Raw genomic sequence first — 16,849 nt, 5'->3', positions numbered from 1 at the left:
TACCTTTGACCTTATTGTATATTGCATGTGCTCCTTTTCAACATGTATGTAAAGATTATTTAACAGTGAGTAAATAATCATTATTATATATACAAGTATATGGAGTATTGTTTGCATTTTTTCTTGGGAAGAAAAGAAAGTAAAAATGAAGCACTTTATCAACTCTTTCATTTCTAAAAGCCTTCTACGGTAACACTTTGGGGGTTATCTGAGAGGATTCTAGAAGAAGTTTTTGTTATATATTATTATCCTTCTCTGACCAACTAGACTGAGAAACCGGACTTAATTTGAAGAAGGGTTCAGAATAGTGATATAAATGTGAGTTTAGAATGTACATCCAAACATTGTGAAATGAGAACTCTAATTTCTCAGTGTATAGGTAAAAATCTGACAAAGTTTGAATATGATAAAGACTTCCATTCTATATAAATAACCTGCTTATTGATTGACTGATACTATTAATATCTCAAATTTTCCAAAATAACAAGTACACCTATTCATTTCATATGTGATTGAAACTGAGATGCCTATAAGTAATCTATACCAGGCACCATTATTTTAAGATGTACACTAAGAAAGAAAAGAGCTGCCAGTTGTCAGTTACATTCTGACCTTAGGGATATCAAGATGTTTAAAAAAGCATCTTAAAATCAAAGAAATGAGTTATATCCAAAATATCCCTAATTCTATATGAAAATAAACTTCATCTTTGAAATTAAAGTGGACAATTTCGTAAGCCACAAAAGATACTTTTCAAATTAATATTTCAAAAGGTAATTACAATATATTCACCAACCAAAAAACCAAATAAATGAGAAGATACTGGAAGTAGTTTATTTCTACAGCTTGGACAAACTTTTCAAGGTATCTAACTCATTCTCTTTCCTTTGTATTCTCTTTTTTTCTTCTTTTTTTATTTTTATTTTTTTTTAAATTTTGAGATGGAGTTTCACTCTTGTCACCCAGGCTGAAGTGCAATGGTGCGATCTTGGCTCACTGCAACCTCTGCCTCCCGCAATCAGCGATTCTCCTGCCTCAGCCTCCTGAGTAGCTGAGATTACAGGCACCCATCACAATGCCCAGCTAATTTTTGGTATTTTTAGTAGAGATGGGTTTTCATCATGTTGGCCAGGGTGGCCTCAAACTCCTGACCTCAGGTGATCCCCCGCCTTGGCCTCCCAAAGTGCTGGGATTACAGGCGTGAGCTGCTGTGCCCGACCTTTTTCTCATGTCATCTTCTTTTCCAACGGCCCATAATGTAAAATTTAAGCTATGTAAATTTTTAATGATTAATTAAAATTTTATATTTCTTGCTAAAGTAAAAAGATGTGAATTGAACTTTAAAATTTTTTTGGTCCAAAGATTTTTCTAAATTACTGGCCAGACACAGTGGCTTATACCTGTGTAATGCTAGCACTTTGGGAGGCCAAGGTGAGAGGATTGCTTGAAGCCAGGAGTTCAATATCAGCCTGGGCAATAAAGCAAGACCACAAAAAGAAATTTTTAAAAAATTATCTGGGCAAGGTGGTACACTCCTATAGTCCTGGTTATTCAAGAGGCTGAGGGGAGAGGATAACTTGAGCCCAGGAGTTGGAGACTGCAGCAAGCTATGATCATGCCACTGCATCTGGGTTACAGAGTAAGACCTTGTCTCAAACAAATAAACAAAAATTATTGTGGACTTGTGTAGGGCTTGAAATTGACTGATACACTCATACACAAACATGGTTCTATATATATTATAGAATTTTCTTATTAAAAGTTAAACTTATATTAGAGAATATCAGTTTAGCTTGGAGCAAAAGAGCATACTTATGCCATATTTTCTAGGAAATGTTTTTATCAGTACATCTTTACATCTCAAGACAGAGTCAGGTCTCTATTGTAGAATTCAAAACTTTCCATCCTTAATGTTAAAGAAATATTTATCTGGCATTATTATAGATGAGAATAATATTCTTCACCCGTATTATTATCAGAGGTTGCTGACCCTGCAGGTCAGTTTATAAGTTTTTATGTCCCAGAGTATTTAGTGAACAGGAGATCCTTTTTGTGTAACCCAGAAATTTTTGATGATGCCTGTAACCTCCTAATTTTGAAAAAGGTTGGGACATTGGAGATAAAACTTTATCATCTTCCATTTTATTTTTCAATAACACTTCTAGTTTACTAGATGAAATTTGACTCTTTTCATTCCTTCTCCTTCTTAAAAGTCTCAGTGATAGAAAATTGGCCATAGTGACCAACTGTACTTCAGCTATTATGAGGACATACAGTTACATTCTTAGCTAAAATCTTAAGGCATTTAAACTTTGCTTAAAGATTTTTAGAGATAGTAGCATATAGACTGTGGCGTCAGAAAGTCCTGGGGTTTCTTTGGGGGTTTTTTTGAGAGAGAGTCTCACTGGAGTGCAGTGGGCAATCTCAACTCACTGCAACCTTTTTCTCCCGGGATCAAGAGGTTCTTCTGCTTCAGCCTCCCAACTAGCTGGGATGACAGGTGCCCACCACCACGCCTGGCTAATTTTTGTATTTTAGTAGAGGTGGGGGTTTCATATGTTGGCCAGGCTGGTCTCGAAGTCCTGACCTCAAGTGACCCACCTACCTCAGCCTCCCAAAGTGCTGGGATTACAGTCATGAGCCATCGTGCCCAGCCAGTCCTGGGTTTTTTTCTTGGCTATGCTATTTAACCTCTAGGAGCCTTAATTATTTTACGTGTAAGTGGGGCAATAATGTTGATCTTATAAAGTAGCCGTGAACATTAAACAAGGTGATATAAATTTAACACAACAGGCGGGGCACAGTGGCTCACACCTGTAATCCCAGCACTTTGGGAGGCCGAGGCGGGTGAATCACGAGGTCAGGAGATCAAGACCATCCTGGCTAACACGGTGAAACCCCATCTCTACTAAAAATAAAAACAATTAGCTGGTGTGGTGGCGGGCGCCTGTAGTCCCAGCTACTCGGGAGGCTGAGGCAGGAGAATGGCTTAAACCCAGGAGGCAGAGCTTGCAGTGAGCCGAGATCGTGCCACTGCACTCCAGCCTGGGCGACAGAGCAAGACTCTTTCAAAAAAAGAAAGAAAGAAAAAGAAAAATTTAACACAACGGTACCTGCAATCAATAAATGGTGGAAATTTTTAAGAGCTCAAGTGATTCACGTGTTAGCAATTATATTCATTGTCAATGAACATAATTTAGGTTTCTTTGTTCAGTGGCTACAAAATTTATAACAATGTCTAATACAAAGTGATGCTTTCTAAAATGATGATATGATCAACATTATACACCACTTTTAGCGTTAGAAGTATTCAGACCAAGTTTACCAGCAGAAGAAAGCAAGGATATTGCATGGTTTCTTTGTCTGTTATACCCTTTGCCACAATAATGCTCGGTAACAACCCCTAAACCTTAGTAGCATACAACACTTTCTTAATCACTTGTGCAGATGGAATCAGCTGGAAATTAGCTAGGCAGCTTTGCTTATCTTGGCTGGGCTTATTCACATTTGTGGGGTCAACTGGCTCCCTGTGTCCCAATCTTCCAATAGCCTAGTCCCCAAATCATATCTTCAGTCATGGACAAAGCACAAGAACAAAAGCAGAAAGAATATAACTAAACTTTCAAGCTCTGTTTTCATCACAACTGCTAACAACCTCTTAACCATGGAAAATCACATGGTTGACTTCAGAATCAAGGGACAGGAAAATATATTCCACCTCTTGATGGGAATTGCTCCAAAGTCACATTACAAATGGCACGAATAAAAGGAGGAATGAAGAATTGGAGCCATTAATTTTGTTCATCTACCATAGTTTCATATGTGTCCTTGAAGATAATAAGAACTAGGTTGTCTTTAAAAGTCATTGAAATTCTGCATTCTTTCCATTTAGGAGATTTAGTCCCTCTCCGTCATAAATGAAAATACCACTGGATTCAGGAACTTAACCATTATAGCTATTTGAAATACTAAGTTTGGGTGGGAGGGGACTTTTATATTTGTTTTAATTGGAAGTCTTCCTTTTTTATATACGCTAGGACTGAAGCTACATTACAATTCTTAAAATACTAGCAGCTATTTTCCCACTAAGTGGGATTTACTTGAAATGTGAAAAAAAATGTACTTAAATAAGCCTCTCTGATAAAGATTAAAAGAAACCTCATTTTTATGTAGTCCTAGATATGGGATCATATTTGATGAAATAATTTGATTATTTCCGTTGGAATGAACACGACATTGTCTACCACACCACTCTCCTACTTGGTATCTGTCTGACCTTAGGCAATTTTCTTAAATATTATATCCTTGGCCGGGCACAGTGGCTCTCACCTGTAATCCCAGTCCTTTGGGAAGCCACGGCGAGCAGATCATGACGTCAGGAGATCAAGACCATCCTAGTCAACATGGTGAAACCCTGTCTCTACTAAAAATACAAAAATCAGCTGGGTGTGGTGGCACGTGCCTGTAATCCCAGCTACTTGGGAGGCTGAGGCAGGAGAATGGCTCGAACCCAGGAGGCGGAGATTACAGTGAGCCGAGATCGCGCCACTGCACTCCAGCCTGACCACAGAGCGAGACTTTGTCTCAAAAAAAAAAAAAAAAAAATTATATCCTTTATGATGATACCATTTTCACACAGTTACTGTTTTAGGTTAGTAGTTACACAAAGTTGTTAATATTCTTTGAAATTTTGTGTTTTTCAGAAATAGCCAGGCAAGCAGCACAAATAAAGCTTTTGAGAAAACTTCAAAAGCAGGAACAGGCTCGAGTTGCTAAAGAAGCCAAAAAACAACAAGGTGAGTGATTTAAATGATAACATAAACTCTTTTTTTTTTTTTTAATTTATTTATTATTATTATACTTTAAGTTCTAGGGTACATGTGCATAACGTGCAGGTTTGTTACATATGTATACTTAAACTCGAAGAGTCAGTACTGGGGAATTCATGAGAGGTTTCTTTTCTTTATTCCCTTTTTGATGATATCTATCCTTTGGCTTCTTGTTGTAGCAATAATGGCTGCTGAGGAGAAGCGAAAGCAAAAAGAACAGATAAAGATTATGAAACAGCAGGTATGTGTATGTATTGGAACTGACTTTTAAAATATGGGACTTATTTTGAGGATTTGTTAATAATGTACATTATTTTTTATTTCTTAAATAACTGTATTTCACATTAATGTTTGTGTCTTATTTAGAAAATTGCTATCTTCTCTTAATTAAAATTTTACCTGTTTAATAAAGTATTCTACTTCCAAGTGTTTAAAGAAATGATTACCGAACAGTAAATTTGTGTAAGTACTTTAATATCCTTGTAGACTTTGTATAAGTTGATATCTTGAACAATTTTCAGAATTTTTAAATTAATATATCAGTCAATGAAGTGTATTACCCAAATGTTCAAATTTTAATAAAGCCTGTTGTTCTTAAACATGTAAAATATTAGTAGAAAATTAAATTTAAGTTATACAAAATAAGATTTGCCTTCGTTGCTTCTGAATGCTTTCAGGGTTGCTTAAAAGTTGCCACTGCAAAAAAAAAAAAAAAAAAAAAAAAGATGAGAGCATTATTTTAGCAAATCCAGAGTTCTCTGTCTTGTATCTACAATATTTCTCCCCGTGTGGTTTTCAAAATTAAGTTTAGGTAAGAGAAGTAATTTTTAAATTTTCATAGATAAAAATTAAGTGAGAAGGTATTCAGCTTCATTTAAGATGAGAATGTGTAAACTACTCTCCCATCTCCTCATATTCATGGTAACATTAAAGCAGAAAGGAAATGGGAGAAAGTACTATTCTTTTAAAAATGTTAGGAAGAAAGTAGTTATTTCTGAGAATGAAGTGAAATCAATTATGTTACTATATAAATACCTGCTAAATAAGGGGCTTGGGTTGGATTTGATGTGATTATCTCTAAGGTTTCTTCCAGTATTAACTAAAGCAATATGACTAGAAAAGTTGCTATAGAGTTGGGATTTAGGATTTGAGTTTGTAGTCAGGCAGCCTACGGTTAAATATGGGCTCTGCTACTTAATAATTTTGTGACTTTAGATGAATGACTTAACCCTTAAGTCTTTATTTCTTCCATCGTAAAAGAAGTTAATTGCAATATCTGAATAAATGAGATAATGAACGTAAAGTGCCTACTGCAGTGACCGGCAACAAAACACATGCTCAACTTTTTAAAAATAAATATAAAACATCCAACTACACAGTATACTCTTTTACCACCATAATTTAAAGTAGCAGTTGTAAACTTGAATTCCATCCTTAGTTTGTTAATTGTGACTGCTAGACATTGTAAGATTGACCTGAAATAGGCTAATGAATGCATTTGTTAAAATATATTTACTAAAGAGTATATATGAAAAAATAAGTTCATATTTCATTTTTAAGTGAAATACTGTTGTTTCTGTTATACTTTTATTTAAAAAGTTTTATAGCTTATTCTATTTCCTAATGGCTGGAGACTCATTAGATCCCATCAGTACTTTAAATTCAGCTTTATGATCTTAAAGTCTTACAGTAGCTACAACCTAAATCCACATGGTCTTTGCTACTCATTGAAAAAGCATTGAGCTCCAAAGTTTCCAGCAACATTAATGCAAATGAACTGGTCTTAATATTTATCAAGATACTTATCTGAGGCCAATCTCAGAATACCATCTCATTTATTTGATTCAACAAAGTGAATCGAAGTATAGAGTAATTCTACTCATACTATCTGTTATATAGGGTCTATTTTAAAGTCAGCATTTGATCTAGAATAAAATAGGGTATGTGTTTTCATCCTTTGGATTATTTTTTCCACCTAGTAGACCAAAAATATCACCAGACAGTCCTTAAGACAGTTTTCTGGAAGATTTCAGAAACATTATTACAAAGCAGGAGGCACACAGGCATTGGGATCTGACCAGGACTCTGTATTACTACGTATTGGACTTCAGACAAAATATTTACTTGCTGAGAACCTCAGTTTTCTCTTATATAAAAAGAAGATAATTTAAGCTTCTATGATTTTTTAATGATTGATAAGATATTAAATGTAAAGTGACCAGCTCAGTGGTTGAGTACCCGACATTGTAAAGTTAACCTGTATTATAGTAATTTACCATGTTTATCTTATCTACATGCTAATGATAACACTACCAAATATATATGGATATATATAAAAGTCACTTGAATAGTTAAGATAAAGCTTTAGATTGTGTATGTCAGCCCCAAGATTCCCTGCCTATCTGTGCTTAAGAGAACAATGAATGACTTGCTGACTTGAAAACATAGCATCTTATAATGTTATAATTGACAAGAGCAGGAAAGTTAGATCAAGAGTATACTTTTCTCAGATATCAAGTTCTAATTCAAATAAATACTGCAAATATGGATCAAATACAATCTTTTCTAAGACTTGGAAATTAAACAAAAGATACACTTTGGGGTTTTGGGTTTTATTTTTTGTTTTGTTTTTCTTTGTTTTGTTTTTTGTTTTTTTAGACAGAGTCTCCCTCTGTTGCCCAGGCTGGAATTTCAGTGGCATGATCTCTGCTCACTGCAGCCTCCGCCTCCGGGATTCCAGCAGTTCTCCTGCCTCAGCCTGCCAGGTAGCTGGGATTATAGGCATGCACCACTACACCCGGCTAATTTTTTGCATTTTTAGTAGAGACAGGATTTCACCACCTAGCACTGTTCATTTCTCGAACTCCTGACCTCAGGTGATCTGCCCACCTCGGCCTCTCGGAGTGCTAGGATTACAGGTGTGAGCCACAGTGCCCGGCCCACTTTGAGGTTTTTATTTTTGACAACCTACAATTAATACTCAGTACCAAGATAGGATCACCAAGATCAAAGAATGTGATCAGTCTTGTGAAATCAGAACAGTAATCCCTAAAATTTCATCATCCTGCAGTAGACTCCTGCAGGGAATCAATAACATCAGTGTACATAAAACAATTAAAATGTATATCAAAGTATAGCTTCAATAACTACAACTAGCATCTGGAGATAGGAGCAGGCATTGTGAAATACAGGTGTATAAAATGTGTTGGCCCTGGAAATTCTAGGATAAGTACAGTTTTCAATTAGGAAACTTTGAATTTTCTTTTTTAACTTGTATTTATTCTCATCAGTGCCAATTTGGGACTTCTGAATGGATTAAAGAACATGAAATTTCTAAGAATGTTTTATAGAATATGAGATAATTAATATGAGATAATTTTTTAAATTAAAATGTAAATTTTTGTCAAAATTTATATGATCACTAAGTTATAAAACATATCCAATAATCAGGTTATTAAATTTAGACAATGTGTACCCCAATTATGTCCTACAAATAATTTCCTGGAATGTTAAATTATAATTAGTTAATTTTAAAATAATGTTACAGGTTATTTCTGAAATGGACTAATTGTGATAATTATAAGCAATGTTATATTGTCATGCTATTCAACATGTGAAATAAATTTTAGAATGGAAATTATTGTTAATAATGTTACAATTGTGTCACTGTATACTTTTTAAAGCATTTTATTTAATCATGACAAATGAGAAAGGGCAAACACCTCTCACTATTTTACACAAGAATAGTTATTATTTGCTCAAGACCATTCAATAAATGACTGTAATCCAGAACTGGCTATATGTTTTCTGACTGCTGATACATGATTTTTCTACTATTAAGTCCTATATTTATTTCAAGTTAAGTATTATTTGTAATTGCAAATATTTATAAAGATCTTCAGGCTATATAGTTTAATCAGCTTGCTTCGCTGAGTTTCTGTTTATTTAGCATTTGCATTTTACAAATTATGAGAAACTTTATCAAATCATATTAGTTTCAGACATGAAAATATATATGATTTTATACTAAATAAATTTTTATGTCCCACCTTTGATAATTTTGTACTTATATTTTTATTATTTGATTCTGCTCAAATACTCTTTACTCAGTTTATTATCTCAAGTTATCATAACTTTTCCTACAGGAAAAAATTAAGAGAATACAGCAAATCAGAATGGAAAAAGAACTTCGAGCTCAGCAAATTCTAGAGGTAGAATTCTTAAATTTAACATAATTAAAGTAATATAGCCATATATTTTTAAGTCTGCAAAAATAAAGATTTTACATGCATGTTTTCTCACGTTTGTCAGATACTCTCTTTAAACATTCTGCATAGAATAAAACTTTATCTGAGCCTTATTTAGCAAGCTAATCTAATCCCAACAATAAAGATATACAAAATGAGACAAAAGAAACAGGAAAACTTCTGAGCAGTCAATGGAGTTGTCATAAAGTTCATGCGCTAAAATGTTTTACTTTTATAAAAGTAAACAACAAAAGAAAAATCATTAGGGCTTATAGTCCGATATTTACTTTTAGTTTAGAAACAAATGTTTACAGAAGTAAACATTTCAAAAGTAAAAATAAATTTTAAATGTACAAAGTTTTATCAGATTGTTTTTCTGATTTCTAGCATATCCCTCTTCCCTGCAAGGCTAATTAGAATAGAGATAGAGGGGACATCTGTTGGCAACAGCAAAAGTAATAGGCAAAAGATAGCAAGGAAAAAATACAGGAAAACTTCAGCTAGCACATATAGGAACTGAAAAGCCTAGCAACAGCCTGTAATCTTTTATTTGAATAGCAAGCAATTTTCAAAACCTTAATAGCCCAAAGGCATTACTCTTTGGAGCTGTGCAGTATGACTGATGTTCAAAATAATTGCCCTGAGTCATCAAGAATACGCCAAATTAGACACAGTACACAGTACACAGGCATAGTGGTGTCTAAGCAGGCACGTCTCAAAATTATTTCTGAAATAGTGAAAATAAACTTCATGTTTAAAATTATTACAACTTCTCCACTATTCCGGAAACTGCTGCCTTATAGAGCAGTTTATTCCCTGAGGGCTCCAGATAACTGAGGTTTTCTCTGTTACAGTTTTATTCCTTCTAGAAATACACACATATTTTCTTACCCATTTCAAATTAATTTTAAAAACCAGAAATTGAAAATATTATTTTAAAGTAAACTGACAATAACTGCTAGGTAGTTATGAAACTTCTACACAGTTCATGATTTTAAGATTATGAAGCTTATGTTTGATAAATAGCATGATCTTAATAGTCAGATTGTGACTCATGAAAGATAAGATTACAAGTTTTCATTCTATTAAAAAAAAAAAAAAACACTTGAACTTAACCACACTATACAGAGATGGGGAAAATCAGACCTAATATGCTTAACTTGAAAGATATAATCCAATAATGAATTTCTTTATCTCAAATTTTTAAGATTTAAAAATAAATTTTAAATAAAGTTAACGTGTTCATTCTCAAATATTACTAATTCTTGAAATAATTTTTATTTATCAATTAAAATCTATTCTGTTTTCTAAATGTTTTACAGTGATTATGTTTTACTTTTAAAATCAGAAAAACAATAAATGACATAAAATCATTTTTCTGTGATTAAATTTTAAGGTAAAAGAACATAAACACTCAATTATTTCAGACTTTTAACAGAGCTTGAAGAAGAAAAGCTGTCATATTCTTATGAATCTAAGAAATTTTTGTGTATTCTAATGCTAACCTATAAATTAGAAACACAATTATTACATTAAACATAATGTTAACTGGGGGGAAATCTGTAATTGTCTCCATATATGTTACATATTGTTTCGTACCTTGTGAGACATGTAGCTTCATTTCAAGTCTGACATTATTTGCAAGTTGTAGTGGTGCTGTTGCATGACTTTGAGACCTGTTTTGCATGCACAGGCTAAAAAGAAAAAGAAGGAAGAAGCAGCAAATGCCAAATTATTGGAGGCCGAGAAACGAATAAAGGTTAGTTTAGATGAGAATCAGAGCTTTTACTTTTGAAAAATAAAAACTGTATGTTATACTGGCATCAATTATATGAAACAATATGTCTTCAAAATGACTATCTGAATATATGTTTAGCAGATATAGCATGTGTGTAATGTATGTTTTTATTTGTATGTATACTGTATGTGTATTTTTATTTTATTATGCAGGGTTTTTTTGTAATGCTTTGAGCTCTTTAGGAGACATCAAATCAGAAATGCAAATTGTTGCTTAATACCTGTATGTAGTTTTGCTAAATAAGAATGACTCCCCCAAAAAAACTGTTTTGTGTGTTGTTTATGTTTATGTTTAGCCATAGACTAGATATGGTATAGGTATGTTTATTTTTGTGTCTCAGTCTGATTCTCCCCTTTATAACTTTTTCTTTGTTAATATTCAGCAACTGTTTTATCTATTAAAAATGAAAAGCCTACAGAAACAAAAGCCAAACCTCATCAACTGTTATTTACCAATAACAAAATTAGCTGTTTTTAATTATTTTAACTTCAAGTATTTGGGGGTGTTTTGTTCTGATTTCCTGGCATGGAGTATAAGAGAGATGTCCCCTTCCTCCCCTCCCCCACCCTGCCATCCACCAGTAACTGAATACTGAAAGGGGGTAGCTGGGTGAACCTACTGGTACTGGAAAGAGCCACCACAGTTATACTTTGTAAAGCCAGGAACTGTTTATCTTTTCTACATAGACTCTCTTACTTTATTTTTTAAATTTCTACCTTTTCATGTTTGCCGTTAATATTAATTTCACCATATTTTACCTTTATAAAAATAATGAGATTGGTGACGTTCCTTGAATGGTTTGCCTTACGCCCCATCCCCTTGGAATGGTGCCCTGAATCATAGGTGGACATGAAAATTTCACACTGATTGCCTAGTTTTTATCACTTTAATTCATATGTAGTGTATAGAAATGAAAAACATGATGTTAATTATAGAGTATATTTGAGAGTTCATATTCAGAATGGAGAGAGTTCTAATTGGCTAGATTTGAGGGTTGCACCATAATGTATCACACTGATTAAAAAATACATGTGTGGGTTATATCTGATAGACTCTGACCATCTAGCTAGTTAGTTCAATGAATGTGCCATTGAAATGTGCAGTTAGATCAGTCATTCATTAAATTTTAAGTAAAAATGACTGCTGAAGAAAGATCCTTGCTACCATATTTGCTATGTTATACACTTTGTATGTAAGTATTTGTTGGGTAGAAGCATACAAAATCAAATTGACATTTTATAAGTAAAAAATTATTGAATATTGGCCATTTCATATGGTTCAACCTAATGGAAGACTATAGAATCTCAGAAAAGGAACTTTTAATAATTTTAGCATGTTCTAAATCTTCTCTAAAAATCATGTATTAAAAGTTTCTTATTTTTAAGGAAAAAGAAATGAGAAGACAACAAGCTGTTCTTCTGAAACATCAGGTCTGTAATGTATAGTTATACAACTGTTGAATGTACATTTTATACCATTGCTTAAACCTATTTGGGGGAAAATCTTCAAAATATTTTCTTTAAAATTTCTGATATAATTTCTGCTTAAGTTTTTCCTTCAACCTACAGTTTATTGCCTTGCTTTGGTATTGGTGTCTTTTTGGGGGGTTGAAAAATTGGTTTTATGACTCTGTGATTTCTGTTTCATAATGTTGTGCCAACTCTTTCTACCAGGAGTTGGAGAGGCATAGACTAGATATGGTATGGGTATGTTTATTTTTGTACATCTAACACCGCATTGTGATTTGGTTGTGATATGGTTGTCATAGCAATGCATAAAGTGTAGCACTGGCTGCTGTCATATTACATACTGCTGCATGGCTTACAGCACAGTGCATTGCATACATCTGCTTGTCTGTCTATAAAGAAGTATGATGCATCTCCAAGATTTTACACTGAATTGTACAAGCCTTAAATAAGGCTGCTGTCTAAAAATTTACATTACTGATGTCACAAAGAAAGTTGGATCACTATACAATTAGGTATAATTATGACCAATATTCTCCCATCATTCTAGATGCAAAACTGCCATTGAATACAGTGGGAATTTTGAGTTTGCTTGATGAGAGAATATGAAATATATTCTGGTTTCATAGACAAATTTTAGAAATAATTTTGGAAATATCCCTTTGGAGAAACCAAATATGCTTAAACAAAAAAATCGATTAGATATTATAAATATGTGATTTTTTTATTTTAAAAGTAAAGTGAGATTATCAAATTAAACCAGTGCTTACCTTATTTTCATACTGTGCCTTTAAGATTCCACCTGTTAGCCCATGGTGCAGCTTTTGTGGCTTTAAATAGTGTATCAGGTGGCAGACATCAGTAAATAGGAATATCCCATTTCACTGGTGTTGTATGTGAAACAAGACTAGTTTAACTAAATTGGTATAAAAGCCTTAAAAAATCTTTAATTTGTTGGTGGCTTATTGGATTTACAAAATGATTTTGTAGTTGAAATAAAATAACCAACTCTAAAATCATGAAGTTAAAGTGACTATAAATCAATTTCTTCCTGATCTAAAATTTTAAGAACAACACAACCTTTGGTTTAATTGGCCATAGTATTTGTGGTTTTTCTAATAGCAGATGTAAGGTAACTGACCTGTTCCAGCCAACCATTATGCTTTTCGTTCTGCCAGCTTTTGAAGGAGCATCACAACTGACCATAAGTAAATCTTGTATGCTTCTGTTTACACTGTCTCCATGTTCATTGCTTTACCTTTTTGCTTTTGATTGTTCTTGTATTTGCTTTCTAAACCTGAACTAAAACATGCACAGACTGGCCATTCTTGTCTTATATTTAGTATTTACTGTGACTTGTCTATAAATGCTAAACATGCTATACTGAGTTTTTGTTTTGTTTTTGTTTTTGTTTTTCCATTGGAAAATCAAACTGTTAATTGTGGTTGAGTTATTTTCCACATTTTATCTGGCCTAATAGGAACGAGAGCGAAGGCGACAGCACATGATGCTTATGAAAGCTATGGAGGCTCGTAAAAAAGCAGAAGTAAGTGTATCTTTCTACAAAAATATTACCTTATAAAGTAACACTTTTTCCTAAGGCATTGGCTCTTCTAAATATAAATTTTTCAGAATATAGGTTTGTTGTGATTTACTGGCTTTCATATGCAAACCAGAAATTTAGAGATAGCAACTGAGTGTTAGAACATAAAAGAATGTAAGAAGAGTTCCAATGTATGTGTTAGTTTTCCTGGCTAAGATTTTAATTGTCTTTTTTTAGTGTAGTAAATGACATTGGTTTAGATAAAGGTAGCTATTTATTACACCAGAGTTTCACAAAACTAGTATTACAGCATGCCTAGACAAGTCCTGTATGTCGTAATTCAAACACAAATCATTCCGACCATGGATTCCTGCCCTAAGAATTATTCTTTAGTATTCTCTATGTAAAATTAGGCCTAAGTACTTTTCTTAAAGTAACTTTTAACAGATAATTCAGAATAAGAAAATTATTGCAGTACATCAGAATGAGCTTATTTGGAGTTTAATGGAAATCACTTAAAGGTTAAAATAGATATATGTTACAAAGGAATAACATTCTGTATTAAAACAGTTGAATAGAGTCATTATAACTGGGGTTTTGGAGGTTGGAAGACACAGATTCCCCTGCTGGTTCTGCCACCAATTTGCTTTACATTTTCAAGCCATTTCTTTAAAATTGAGATGATACGTACCTCCTAGGATTATGGGATTATCGAGTGAGATAAGCATTTAATAAGTGAGAATTAATGAAAATGATACTGTTTGATCTAGAAGTTGGGAGGCTGTATTTCAGTATTTTGGTCTCAGCTCTAGCTTAAATTAGCAATATAGATTTTTGGTGTGTAGAGAAAATAAGTGTATTGTTTTGGAACCTGTGCACAGTAGCCAGATTATCTGAATTTGAATTCCGATTTCATTACTTTCCAGCTATATGACCTTGGGCATGTTATTTAACTTCTCTGTGATTCATTTCATCTATAAAATGAAGATAATACTAATTTCTGTTTCGTAGGACTGAAGAGATGATTAAATGGATATATGTCTCTGTGTGTGTAAAGTTCTTAGAACAGTGCCTGGCACCACATAGTACCTAACCGTTGACACTACATATGTATAGAATGGGCCTAGCAAGATGCATCCCAGGTTGCGAACTACTGACATAGATTGCCTCTTAGCAGAGACTTAACATAGCATGTAACATATATTACAGCAATCACTTTCTGTGACTTTTCCTAAAGGTTATGGAAGTTTTACTCCAACACTTTTCCTGCTGTCTTTTTTTCCCTAATCTTTTGGTTACCCAGGCTTATTGACACCCACTATACCTAACATAATAATTGAATCTATACATCTGTGCATGGAAATATAACCATAATCTCTGAAAAATGACAGTCACGGAAAGAGAGAGGTAACGTATTCCAGGAATTGGCAGGGCTGCTCTGTATTCCGCTATGGAAACAGTACAGTGAAGGGAAGAGTAGGGAAGGGGACTAATTAAAAGCCTGAACACTGAATCTAATTCCCTCAATCTGGAGAGATGGAAATGGAGGGAGCAATTAGTAATTCAGGAAAAAGACCTAGGAAATTCCTCAAGAGACAAGTTCTTCCCTACCAATTGTGGGTTTTGTTTTTTTGGGTTTTTTTTTCTGTTTGTTTGTTTTCTGTTTTTTGTTTTTTTATAAGAAGGAATAAAAAGAACCAGGGCTTGCCATTCTATTTTTTCTTGGCAGGGAGGAAAGCTAACCAAAATAATCCAAAACATTATCTTCAGGCATACTAGGATTCATTAGAAGAGAAGATCCTGTAAAATAGTAAGAATGAGATCATCTGAGAGAGGGAATATCCAGGTGAAAGAGGCACCCCAAAGGCCTCAAAGACCTGAACCCTCCCGCTGGTTTTTCATATTAGCCCACTAGGGCCTGGGGAGAGTGGGGGAAGCTGCTGCAGAGAGGTGAGGAAGATCTGGGTTGAATGGAGGGTGATAGCCACAGGATAAATCAAGCTGATTAAAATTAGATATTCTAAGAATCCATCAAAGCTCAAGAGCACCTCTCAAGAGGAAAAAGATATACTCTTGACTAAATAGAGTGAATCTGCTACAGTTCTTCCAATAAAACTGAGAAAGAGATTCCAGATACCTGGTACAGCTCTTCCTCTCCTAGCTACCTTTGTCCTGAGCAAAAAGAAGTGGAAGTAGAATACAGAATACTCACCCACAAATCTGAAGTACTTGTAAGTCTAAAATCAGGTAGCAGATAAAGAGAGAAGAGCTGCAGGAAAATTAACCCACCTACATTGGAACAATACAAGTTGTGAATAGGGCTGGACATATTAAGCATAAGTACTTTGAAAAGAAATGGTAAGGCAACTGTGTTAAAATATTGAACCAAAATAAAGCCAATAAATGCATATGTACATAAATTAATTACTTAAATTCTAATGGCTGAAAGAGTGAGCCTGGTTTCTCGGTTCTCATTATTGCTATCCTCAGCACTCCCTATACATTCTCTACAGAGCAGCTAAAGTGATCTTTTCAAAAAGTAAACCAGATCATATCCTGACACTATCCAGGGGACTCTCATTGCAATTACAACAAAGTTCAAACTCCTCACCGTGGCATTTTCCCACTGACCTCTGCCTCTCACTCCAGTTTTACTTCATACAATTTGTCCCTTGTGCACTATATTCTGGTCATTTTTGTCTTGTTATTATTCCTGAATGAATGGTCTGTGCTATTGGTGTTTTTCCACCAAATATTCAGATGGTTCCTATTTGTTGTTCAATCATCAATCAAATGTTAACTTTTCAAAAAGGCCTTGCCAGCAGGAGAGTCGCTTGAACCTGAGAGGCGGAGGTTGCAGTGAGCCGAGATTGCGCCATTGCACTCCAGCCTGGGCAACAAGAGCAAAACTCCATCTCCAAAAAAAAAAAAAAAAAAAAAAAAAGGCCTTCCCAGAAACCTAATTT

At 34.0% G+C, this 16,849-nt stretch overlaps 1 protein-coding gene and 1 long non-coding RNA gene across 32 annotated transcripts in view; one reads left to right on the top strand and one right to left on the bottom strand.

Moving 5' to 3' along the window:
- LOC105493186 (bromodomain adjacent to zinc finger domain 2B) overlaps positions 1–16,849 on the top strand; it is a 412,599-nt gene that overhangs the window by 312,672 nt on the left and 83,078 nt on the right. For 23 of the 31 annotated variants that reach the window (XM_071072832.1, XM_024796394.2, XM_011760666.3 and 20 more), the window contains 7 exons: positions 4,704–4,796; positions 5,009–5,070; positions 8,975–9,040; positions 10,770–10,835; positions 12,260–12,304; positions 12,548–12,580; positions 13,821–13,886. In XM_071072832.1, the coding sequence (XP_070928933.1) occupies positions 4,704–4,796; positions 5,009–5,070; positions 8,975–9,040; positions 10,770–10,835; positions 12,260–12,304; positions 12,548–12,580; positions 13,821–13,886 (431 nt within the window). The remainder of the gene's footprint in view (positions 1–4,703; positions 4,797–5,008; positions 5,071–8,974; positions 9,041–10,769; positions 10,836–12,259; positions 12,305–12,547; positions 12,581–13,820; positions 13,887–16,849) is intronic. The other 8 variants (XM_011760677.3, XM_024796398.2, XM_024796399.2 and 5 more) reach the window with 2 other exon arrangements.
- Positions 4,864–11,422, bottom strand: LOC105493184 (uncharacterized). The gene is made up of 4 exons (XR_011609803.1): positions 11,327–11,422; positions 10,676–10,770; positions 5,482–5,525; positions 4,864–5,020 (listed from the first exon to the last, which is right to left on the bottom strand). It is a non-coding gene; the product is annotated as an uncharacterized lncRNA (long non-coding RNA).

This window comes from Macaca nemestrina, chromosome 11, assembly GCF_043159975.1.
Source record: "Macaca nemestrina isolate mMacNem1 chromosome 11, mMacNem.hap1, whole genome shotgun sequence".
Taxonomy (NCBI): domain Eukaryota; kingdom Metazoa; phylum Chordata; class Mammalia; order Primates; family Cercopithecidae; genus Macaca; species Macaca nemestrina.
This window is presented reverse-complemented; position numbering and strand designations above follow the sequence as displayed.